This window comes from Cucurbita maxima, unplaced genomic scaffold (assembly GCF_002738345.1).
Source record: "Cucurbita maxima cultivar Rimu unplaced genomic scaffold, Cmax_1.0 Cma_Scf00015, whole genome shotgun sequence".
Classification (NCBI taxonomy): Eukaryota; Viridiplantae; Streptophyta; class Magnoliopsida; order Cucurbitales; family Cucurbitaceae; genus Cucurbita; species Cucurbita maxima.
Window position 1 is genome coordinate 4,246,176 of NW_019272031.1, and position 11,270 is coordinate 4,257,445.

Genomic DNA, 11,270 nt, shown 5'->3' on the forward strand with positions numbered 1-11,270 from the left:
TGACAGCTGTGGGATTTGAACCCACGCCCTTTCGGACCAGAGCCTAAATCTAGCGCCTTAGACCGCTCGGCCAAACTGTCTTGATGTAAGAGGTGTTCCATATTAATTATATATATAAAATGTTAATTCCTTGAAATTTATAAAAATAATTATTATTATTATAATAATTGTTCCTTTAAAACATAAAAAGGGCAAAAAATTCACAACCTTGATTTAATAATAATAAATAATAATACCCTAAGTCTTATAATACAAGCTTTAAGATGATGAATTCCTAGGCTTCAAAGAGGCAGATCATTGTTCAGTAATACATTTTGGTAAGCATTTTAAAGCAGTAGTATATCTAGATGAGGGCACATAGTGGCAGAAAAATTTTGGATCTTCATTATAAGCCTCCATATAAGTTTCCAAATTTGAAACGATCTCGTCAAAATGTGGTCGCTTGTCGGGATTTTTCGACCAGCATTTCTTGATCATGTGACAAAATGCCTGCGGGCACGCCGAAGGTAGAGGGGGTCTTGCATTCTGAAGAACACAGACAAAAGGTATCTCGTCAACTACACCGAGTAAAAGATATGTATAATGTGGTAACACTAAGACAAAAGTAGAACACAGACAGAAGGTAACCCGACAGCTACTCCGAGAAAAAGATATGTATAATGTGGTAACGCAAGACAAAGGCAGAACACAGACAAAAGCTAACTCGTCGCTACTCCGAGTCAAAGATATGTATAATGTTGTAACGCTAAGACAAAGGAAGAACATAGGCAGAAGCTAACTCGTCAGCTACACCGAGTAAAAGATATGTATAATGTAGTAACGCTAAGACAAAGGCAGAACACAGACAGAAGGTAACTCGTCAGCTACTCCGAGTAAAAGATACGTATAATGTGGTAACGCTAAGACAAAGTAAGAACAAAATCATTATCGAGTGAAGCTAATGAAGTGCTTAGTTGAGGCTAATGGTTACCTTCTGGCATACTGCAAATGCTGCTTGTTCAGGAGTCATGTTATCAAAGGGTGTCAATGCAGTTAAGAGCTCCCACAAGACAATGCCAAAGCTATAAACATCAACCTTTTTTGTATGATGTTTTTCTTTGATCATTTCGGGTGCCATCCACCGGTATGTTCCCGTGAATCCCTTTGCGCTTCTGCACTGAGATTCGAGGCACGAGATACCGAAATCTGCTACCTTAACACACATATCTTCACCAAGTAAGAGATTTTCTGATTTGAGATCTCTGTGAAGTATTCCCTGAGAATGAAGGTACCGCATCCCACGAGCAATGTCGAGTGCTAGCTTCAGAACCAAGTTCAGTGGAACAGAATGTGGCTCCTGCTGATGGAGGTATTTTCTTAACGACCCCCCCGACATGTACTCCGTGATGATGCAAAAAACTGGAGGTTTCTTGCAAGCTGCAATGAACTGCAGGATGAAGAACACCAAAACTAGCGTTGTTAGGGGTAAAATAGATTCAATTATGCTTAAGGTGTGCAGATCTAATACATGAAATGGAAATAAAAAACAAATGAAACCATTGCTCATAGACCCTTGTAACAATGAACTTAGATCGTCTTCTTTAGCTCTAATATCCAATAGCTCCATTTTCGGAGGTCGTCGTGTTGTAGTGTATCTAAAGAAGTGATAAGCACCAATAATGCTAGATTTGCAAAGCTAGAGGTCGTTCTGGGATCCTTATAAACTTTCACAAATAAAGCTAACTTAATGAATGATTCCAACCAAGAACTAGTTAGAAGGATGAATAACTCTTGGATCGAACTTTGAATCTATGATTGATCACTTTTAGATCCCAATACGACTTACTTTTGCCTTGTTTCTTGTAATTGCTCCTTGGAGTACATGCAATGGATCCGTGGTTGGATTCATATCAACAAGGCAAAGGAACAAGGGAGCGTAAAGAAGTAACTTAAGCTTCAATCTTCTCTGGGAGGGGAACCCATCTTTTTACTTGAGCTAAGATTAGGTTCCATCTCCTTCTTAAAGGGATAAAGAACGTAATTTCTCTTCTCGTCCCATGGCTCACCCTATCTCGAATGAAAAATGAGTCTTCTCCCCTCCACGAGGAAAAATCCAAAAGAGAGTTTCAACTTTGAAGACTTTTTCGTTTGAACACAGGGCTCCAAGCCTTTTGTTGGCAAAGATCAGTATCCTCGATCTCTTCCTAAATATTGATCGACGTTCTCTCGATATTTAGGAATTTCCCAGTCTACCCCCATCCATCCATTAGTGCATCCATTGCACAAGGCTCCAAGCCTTTTATTGATAAAGATCATGATCCTCGATCTCTTCTTGAATATTGATCTACGTTCTCTCGGTACTCAAGAATTTCCCACGCTACCCCCATCCATCCATCAGTGCATCCATTGCACGAGGCTCCAAGCCTTTCATTGACAAAGATCAGGATCCTCAATCTCTTCTTGAATATTGATCCACGTTCTCTCGACATTCAAGAATTTTCCAGGCTACCCCCGTCCATCAATTAGTGCATTCATTGCACGAGGCTCGAAGCCTTTTGTTGACAAAGATCAGAATCCTCGATCTCTTTCTAAAGATTGATAACGTTCTCTCGATATTCAGGAATTTTCCCGGCTACCCACATCCATTAATGCATCCATTAAGTCAGAAATGAAGTATTCAGAAACTCTAAATCAAAGCGTTTCTAGAATAGAACTAGACTAGATATGAACGATACAGAAACCAGTAAAATACATGAACAACCCAAGAAGAATTTACCACAAACACATTCCAATTCCCTTTCATGAAACATTCAATGCTTTAGACAACAAATAAACACAAACCCACATAAAAGAAACCAAGTAAATGAAACATACAGTGATGATATTAGGATGCCTCAATCGAAACAGCAATGCCACCTCTGAAATGAACTGATTCTCAAGAAAGATAGCCAAATTTTCGTCCTGCTCAGGCTGGCTTATCAGCTTAATAGCAACCTCCCTCTGCTTATACACACCTCTGTAAATCCTGCTATGCCTTCCTGTAGCAAATTTAAAGCCAATAAACAATTGAGACATGTCCGCACTCCATTCTTCTTCATCCTCTCCCTTAATCTCTGCACCAGACGACACCAAATACTTAGACCACGACACAGCCCGCTCATACTCCCCAAGAGAAAGCCTCCTCCCAGGCTTTCCATTGATCGAAATTGGCTTGAACCAGTTCAAATTCCTCATGGGGTATGCCCAAATTTTAACAAAATCATTAATCTCCCCTCTTCAATCCTTTCCCACCCAATGTAGATTATAAATCGACCCCAAATTTTGGTAAATCAATCGTTGCAAGAACAAGATCTATAGCTGGAAATCAAGAGAAAAACAGAACCCACATCGATTAATGCACCCACTAGTTTAAACTACATTTTCCCTCAAACTCACGCATCAGATACAAATGGAGCTAAATTTGAATCAAATGATACACACACATGCATATTCATATCCATATCTGATACTCAACAGAAGAAATGAACTCATGAACACCAAATTTGAAGGTGGAACAGAGAGGAAAGGGGTAATGATGAAGATGGGGAGTTTTTTTTTCTTGATTTTTTCACTTGGGTTTTGAGAGCGAGAGAGAAAGGGTTTACTGGTAAAGAGCTGGAGAGAGAGAGGGAGGGAAGAGGGGGAAAAGAGTGAGTTGAGATGTAGCTGTTGTTTGCGGTGGTGCAGTGGTAGCATATACGGGGAAGACTCGTCTCCTTCGTCTGCTCTAACGCCAATGGGTTATGCCCATTACATTCATAACGTGTAAAGATCCTCCTCTTAGGGGACAACACTGGTCCTCTTTGATTATGACCCCTACCCTCTCATTTTCCTTCCTTTTCACCCCTTACCTTCTCCTTTATTTCCACCTTGCCACTCAATTATTTACTCCCTTCCCCCTCCCCCATGTCTACCTTCCCCTCATATGGGTCATATTGTTTCAATCCCTCCGTAAACCCATGAAGCGATCGAGTTGTTTCGGCTAACACCCTCATGAGCGGTTGGGAGAGGGGTTCTATGTCATCTAGTTAAGGGGTTGGTCATGAGTTTATAAGCAAAGAATACATTTCCATTGGTATAAGATCTTTTGGGGAAACCAAAATCAAAGTCACGAGAGTTGTGCTCAAAGTAGACAATATCATACCATTATGGAGATTTGTGATTTATAACCCGGTATTAAAGTCATGCCCTTAACTTATCTATGTTAATAAAATCCTCAAATATTAAGGAAAGAAGTTGTGAGTCTCAAAGGTGTAGTAAAAAATGACTCGAATAAATAGTGTACTTTGTTTGAGGGCTCTAAAGAAGGAGTCGAGCCTTGATTAAGAGGAGGTTGTTTAAGGACTCCTTAAGCCTCATGGGAGACTCTATAGTGTACTTTGTTCGAGAGGGAGATTATTGGGAGAGGAGTTCCACAGGGGTTAGATCATGAATGTATAAGTAAGGAACATATCTTCAAAGTCACCTAGTATAGAACTACTTACATCCTTATGATCACACTATTCTTTAGATGTTATCTTGGTTCATTTACATATAGTTCTATTACTCAGGACATCACAGTTAGGGACAAACGTAGTACATCCATCCAAAGTAGTAAACATTTTTAGATTTGGGAATGTTAACATCGGGTAGGTATTATACAAACCTACATTCTTTATAAGGTAGAGTAGCGCCTTCGTTTTATTCGTAATTGAAAGGTCTTCAGACTTAATCGTCTCATTCTTCCCATTAACGGCTAAAATCTCTCCGATGGTATACTGAGAATTAGCATAAATTACGATGCGTCGCTCGAAGTCTCTCGAGCCCCCTTGTGTACCACTATCTATATTCCATTCAAGGAAAAATCCAAAATGAAACAAAATTGGGTAAAAATAAAAAGGAGGGATGGAAGGGTAGAAAGGGGAAAAGGGGGAAAAAAGTAGGGGTAAAAGAGGAAGATTGAGGAGTAGTTAGATGGAGTAACTGAAACGGAAGAAGAAAGAAGAAAGAACAGTTTTTTATTTATTTAATTTTTTTTTAATTTTAAAAGGCATGGGCGTGGGGCCCACTTTACAGTGAAGTGTCCGTGGGTTTGTCGGACAAAGCCGTATGGTCCTCTTCCGTATACGGTCTTTCTCTCTCTTCCCCCATTTGCGCGTTTTTCTCTCTCTAGATTTATACCACAATTACCCTCATCCCTGACCAGTTATTATCATCATTATTATTATTATTACTAATATTATTTAAAAATATAAATAAAATTTCATTATTTTATTATATTTCTTTTAAATCACCACCTCAAAAAAGCTGCCTCTGGGCCCCACCAACTTTTTGGTCGCTTCCCAAATATCTCCCGCATCTCATGCAACTTATTTACAAACCTCAAGGATAAAACAGTCTTTCTCTCTACCTTTTAGATTTATATTTATTTCTTCCTTCAATTTTAAAAAATATTTATTTAATCAATCTTTAAATTAAAGGGTTGTAATTTCTTTTTTATTTTAATGATTTTTCCAACATTTTTTTAAAATCAAAGGTTGTAATTTAATTTTTTAATTAGCATTTTTCCAATATTGTTTATTTTTATTTGTTAAATATAATAATAATAATAATAAATTGGAATAATCCCATAAAAAATAATAATTGAAAATTTAATACATTTTTTAATTTTAAATATAAATTCTGACAAGATTCTTGCATTTAGATTCTTATCTCAATGCTTTTTTTTTTTTTTACTCGGCAGTATGATAATTTATTTTAAAAATAAAATAATATTAATAACTCAAGTAGCTATTTAATTAAAGTTATAAAAAGGAAAGCTCTTTTTTCCATTTTTTTATTTTTTATATTAAAATATTTGTGTAAATAAGATTTTTAGATTTAGATTAAAATAATTTTTTAGAATTATTTGGTACCATAAACTTATAAGAGAAAGAAGTATTTATAATAGAGACTTGTAATAGATATTTTCCATATTAGCTCGTTATGTCCACCGCTAATAGATAATGTTCGCTTTGGCTCATTGCACCCATCGTTACTGACCGCTTTGACCCGTTACGTATCGTCGTCAATCTCGCAGTTTTATAAAGCATCTTTTAGGGAGAGGTTTCTATACTCTTATAAAAAAAAATGTTTCGTTTTACTCTCTAACTGAGCTCAATGTCTTTGTTAGCACATCACTCCGTGTATGGCTATAATACTATTTGTAACAACTCAAACTCACTACTAGTAAAAATTATTCGTTTTGGCCCATTATGTGTTGTCGTTAGCCTCGCGATTTTAAAACGTGCTTAATAGGGAGAAGTTTTCACACTCTTATAAAAAATATTTCGTTCCCTTCCAAAAAAAGAAATATAGGTGAAAAATATTTAAACAATTGAGTCGTAAACCATATTAAACTAATGATAATATTTTAAAACGACATAGGTAGGTAGCTGTAACCTACCATAAAAAAAGATTGAAAATAAAGGAATATTTGAAAAAAAAATCATTAAATATTTGAAAAAAACGAGGAAAAAGACAGGAATTTAGGATATAAAATATAAAAATTAAAAAGAAAAAGAGGCAATATTTAAATATTTAAATATTTAAATGTCCTATGTCCATAAAGTTCACAGGACCTAAAAGTAGGCATACTGTGGGTCCCACCCCACGTAGAAAGAAAGGACAATGTTTTATTTTTTTTCACTTTAGGGAAAAAATATTTGTCCGTACACACACGTGGCAGAATATTTTTTCCTTCATCCTCGCATTTTAATTTAATTATTATTATTTTTAAAAACTTCAAATTAATCTTTTTTTATTAATTTATTGTCAATTTTTCTTTAAAATAAATAGGAAAGATTAATCATCCTTTTAATTTTTTAAAAACATTTATATTATATTTTTATTGCACAAAAAATAATGTAATTATTAAAATATTAAATTTGTACAATTAAAAGTGATATTTTAATTAAATAATCGAGATATTGAGTTGTCATTAATGTTGGAAAAAGAAAAAATATTTATTTTTTATTTTTTATTTTTTATTTTTTATTTTTTTATATCTCGATATGATTCCTTCCTTTAAAATTGAGCTATTTATTTACTATTTATTTAAGACATCCCAATGTTGGAAATATTAAATAATTTTTAAAAAGATTTAGGATCTTAATAATTATTAAATCTTCAATCATTATCTCCATACAATTAATTTTATATTATTATCTCAAATAATAACATAATAATAATATTATTATTATTATTTTGATTTTCTTCAATTAGAAGTATAGGATAACTTCATTGAATTTCTTGTTCGAGTTGAGATCAGACCTCACTATTCTCATGATAAGCATGTTTCGAGTCAAACAAGTCATGATCGAGTTTCGTTCTAGTTTCTTCACAAACAAAACGAGATTACGATCATTGTTTGAGTTAAGATCAGATTTCATTATTCTCATGACAAGCTTGTTTCAAGTTAAATAAGTCATGATCGAGTTCCATTCTAGTTTCCTCACAAACAAGACGAGATTATGATTACTGTATGAGTTGAGAACATACCTCACTATTCTGGTGACAAGCCTGTTCCGAGTCAAACAGTCATGATTGAGTTCCACTCCAGTTTCCTTACAATTACAAACAAAACGAGATTACGATCACTGTATGAATTGAGATCAGACCTCACTATTCTCAGTACATGCTTGTTTAAAGTCAAATAAGTCATGATCGAGTTCCATTCCAGTTTCCTCACAAACAAAACGAGATTACGATAACTGTTCGAGTTGAGATCAAACCTCACTATTCTCATGACAAGTCTGTTCCGAGTCAAACAAGTCATGATCGAGTTTCACTCTAGTTTCCTTACAAACAAAATGAGATTACGATCGGTATGAATTGAGATCAGACCTCACTATTTTCATGACAAGCCTGGTCTAAGTCAAACAAGTCATGATCGAGTTCTATTCCAATTTCCTCACAAACAAAATGAGATCACGATCGATTTGATATGAACCACGAGTGCCACGCTTATGACAACGGGCATTTAAGCCGGTAAAAATGTATATGATTAATGTTCTAAACTTGAGAAAAGAACAAGAGAAGGCGGGGAATGTTTGTCAGGTAGTGAAGAATCTGTACGAACCACGAGCTATGAACATGGGCTAATGGAAGAAACCCACGTGAACTCTTGTTTCCTCCATGACTCAAGCTTTGAAGGTCACTGTCAGAGTTCATAAGCATTTTATAACCATCTTTGGAAACCTAACAAAAAGTTGACTCACTCTGCAAATCTGTCCTCTTCCCCTTCTTCGAAACCTGCATCGGGTTTACCGTAGAACTATAGACGTGTAACAGCCCAAGTCCACCGCTAACAGATATTGTCTATTTTGGGTCATTATGGATTGCTGTCAGCCTAACAATTTTAAAACGTGTCTTCACACCTTAATAAGGATTGCTTCGTTCCTCTCTCCAACTAATGTGAGATGAATATGAGGGTTACTGATTATGCAGGATCTATGATGGAAAGGTCTCTGGGGTTGAAGGAGCTGAGAAGTTTTAGTGACAAAAAAAGCGGGTTCAGTCTGTACACGATCAATGTCGAGAAGCAGATGGCACAGTCGAGCTACCGTTCTCCACTGCATCTAAGACGCTGTCGAAATGAGTGGCTGAAAGTCAATTGGCAGATGTTTGTTCTGTGTCCAAGCGCAGGTTAGAAAGAGCATTGAGGTCGAGATTTGGGAAGACGGAGGAGCGGCACTCGACGTGGAAGTTGTGAGCACACGGCATACCACGATCCTGCACAAAGTCCAGGAGGAGAACAGAACAGTTGCATTCATTAGTTCAACCCCAAAATCAAATGGATATGCAAATAAGTTGTTCAGTTTATGTTTGATCAGAATGAATACAATTGCATCATAGAGAAGTTAACGGAGGAATAGTATAGCTTACACAGTCTTAAGCGTCTCGAAACCATAGGGTACCGATTATAGTCCACGTACATAAAAACGGGTAGAGCAATATAGAGAGAATAGAAAGAACCACAACTCAAGGCACCAAATCTGAAATACACCACTGCCTCCCTTAAGAACTTGCAAGAAAACAAGATATCAACAATGAGAACCTCGTCATAAACTTTTTAGCAAGATTTAAGCAACCACGAGGCTGAAACTCGAAGGGGGTCGACACGAGGCGGTGTGCTAGCAAGGATGTTGGGCCCCGAAAGGGGATGGATTGGAGGGCCCCACATCGATTGGAGAAGGGAACAAGTACCAACGAGGACGCTGAGCCCCAATGGAGGTGGGGTTGTGAGATCCCACCTCGACTGGAAAGGAGAACGAAACATTTTTTATAAGAGTGTAGAAACCTCACCTAAACAGATGCGTTTTAAAAACCTTGAGAAGAAACCCAGAAGGGAAAGTCCAAAGAGGACAATATTTACTAGCGGCTTGGGCTATTACAAATATTGTCCTCCTTGAGTTTTCCCTTTCGAGCTTTCCCTGAAAGGTTTTAAAACGCTTCCATTAGGGAGAAGTTTTCACACCCTTATAAGGAGTGTTTCATTCCTCTCTCCAACTGATGTGGGATCTCATAGTCCACCCCTCTTGGGGTTAGGGTTCTCGTTGGCTAATAACCAAGCCCACCGCTAGCAGATATTGTTCTCTTTGGGCTTTTCCTTCCAAACTTCCCCTCAAGGTTTTAAAATGCATCAACTAAGGAGAGGTTTCCACACCCTTATAAATAATGTTTCGTTCTTCTCTCCAACCAATGTGAGATCTCACAATCCACCCCTCTAGGGGACCCAGTGTCCTCGCTGGCACACCGCCCAATGGATATTGTCCTCTTTGAACTTTTCCTTCTAGGCTTCCCCCAAGGTTTTAAAACGCGTCAACTAATGAGAGGTTTCCACACCCTTATAAGGAATGCTTCGTTCCCCTCTCCAACCGATGTGGGATCTTACAATATCTACTATCGATGAGTTTATGCTATTACAGAATTGGTTGCATATCTGGTCCTAATTGAACTCATTGAACAGAAACTGATCTTCAAGAACAATTTAGAGGGAAAGATTCAAGGGAGACAGTGACAAGGCCTTACAATCCCATTCCAGCTGAAAGTGCATTATCTATGAACAGCAAAAGGCGAAAAGCAAACACAGAGGTATAATCAACCTGAAAGAAGAAAGTAAAACACAGCCATCAGAACAAGCAATCACAAACCTATCTTAGATTCGTATTACTTCTTCGAAACTCGAACGCCTACCACGATCCATACGTGCAACGGATATCTACATGTATTCTACCGCCTCCAATTGATAGTCACAATTATTCTACCAAGCAAAAACAGTCAAAGAACAAGAACAGATATAATGAAAGCCTGATACAGGGCTCCTAAAATGGCTATTGCTGGCTTTCCAGTAAAGTTCTAACAAGGTTAAGACAAAGCATAAACAACAGCAGCTTCAATCAATATGGCAAAGGATACATGCTAGTAGCAAGCATTGACAAGAAGAATCCATCGTACCTGAAAACCTCCAAAATCCTCAAGCAAATCAAAAACCCATCAAAATGGGGGAATTCTTATTCCAATGAAACGATGGGAAAGAGATTTACCATTTGAAATCGATCCCTCGAATCGCCATATCCAAAAACTAAACCAAGAACACTCAAAACTGCCAAAAATGGCTAATGGGTCGCCATGAAAGGGCATGAAACGATTAAAGAACCACAAGGGAAGGGGAAATCGAAGAAGAACTCGAACATTTGGCCAGAAATTTCATCTGGGTTCGAATCATTGATGAACAAAGAGATAAAAAAACAGAAGAATATGACGTTTCAGAGCATAATTCGAGCCACAATCTTGTTTGGCAAGTTCGTTGAATCCATTTAAACCAAACATTAAGAAGGAGAAATGACAAACTACAAGTTATTTTATGAGGCAGAATCAACCTTTTCAAAGATTTGATAGTATAAAATGGAGATGAGATTACAGAGGAAGATTCTGCAATAGTTGGAGGGTGGGGTCGCCAAGAAATGCAGCAGATAGCGAGTGGCTTTCACCAATGGGCTATTGCAAAAACCAAGGACAGCGATCTTACTCCCAAGCCCAACAAAGAAGCCCCTCCAAAATGTTATGTTTTTCATCCTCTGTTCTTCACTTTTAACATGCCCATTATCCAAGAGAGTGAGAATCCTTTTCTTTTTCATTTCATTTCCCAAATAAAGAAATCAATATATATATATATAAAAAAAAAAAAAAAAAAAAAAAAAAAAAAAAAAAAAAAAAAAAAAAAAAAAAAA

The 11,270-nt window shown here is 36.9% G+C and overlaps 1 protein-coding gene, 1 long non-coding RNA gene and 1 other non-coding gene across 7 annotated transcripts; all 3 read right to left on the reverse strand.

Annotated features, from left to right (window-relative positions):
* On the reverse strand, positions 1–80 carry TRNAL-UAG. The gene has a single exon. It is a non-coding gene; the product is annotated as a tRNA-Leu (tRNA).
* A 110-nt stretch (positions 81–190) lies between these two features.
* LOC111490286 (serine/threonine-protein kinase HT1-like) lies at positions 191–3,766 on the reverse strand. Its single transcript, XM_023138864.1, has 3 exons — positions 2,854–3,766; positions 971–1,426; positions 191–525 (listed from the first exon to the last, which is right to left on the reverse strand). The coding sequence occupies exons 1-3, from the start codon at positions 3,211–3,213 to the stop codon at positions 295–297; spliced, it is 1,047 nt and encodes a 348-aa protein (XP_022994632.1). The 5' UTR covers positions 3,214–3,766; the 3' UTR covers positions 191–294.
* Positions 3,767–7,640: 3,874 nt separating this feature from the next.
* LOC111490328 lies at positions 7,641–11,034 on the reverse strand. Of its 5 annotated transcripts, XR_002719540.1 has the most exons (7): positions 10,584–11,003; positions 10,456–10,494; positions 10,234–10,300; positions 10,069–10,142; positions 8,923–9,053; positions 7,882–8,769; positions 7,641–7,655 (listed from the first exon to the last, which is right to left on the reverse strand). It is a non-coding gene; the product is annotated as an uncharacterized LOC111490328 (long non-coding RNA). The 5 variants fall into 5 exon arrangements; XR_002719539.1 differs by lacking the exon at positions 7,641–7,655 and having other exon boundaries at positions 7,740–8,769; positions 10,584–11,034; XR_002719537.1 differs by lacking the exons at positions 7,641–7,655; positions 7,882–8,769 and having other exon boundaries at positions 8,779–9,053; positions 10,584–11,023.
* Between the last annotated feature and the right edge of the window lie 236 nt (positions 11,035–11,270).

Excerpts from the sequence above, each read along its gene's own strand:
- LOC111490286 (XM_023138864.1), bottom strand. The coding sequence starts at position 3,213 with ATGAGGAATTTGAACTGGTTCAAGCCAATTTCGATCAATGGAAAGCCT. Across the intron at positions 1,427-2,853 it reads GGCATCCTAATATCATCACT|TTCATTGCAGCTTGCAAGAA; the intron begins GTATGTTTCATT and ends TTCATCCTGCAG. Across the intron at positions 526-970 it reads CATTTGCAGTATGCCAGAAG|AATGCAAGACCCCCTCTACC; the intron begins GTAACCATTAGC and ends TGTGTTCTTCAG.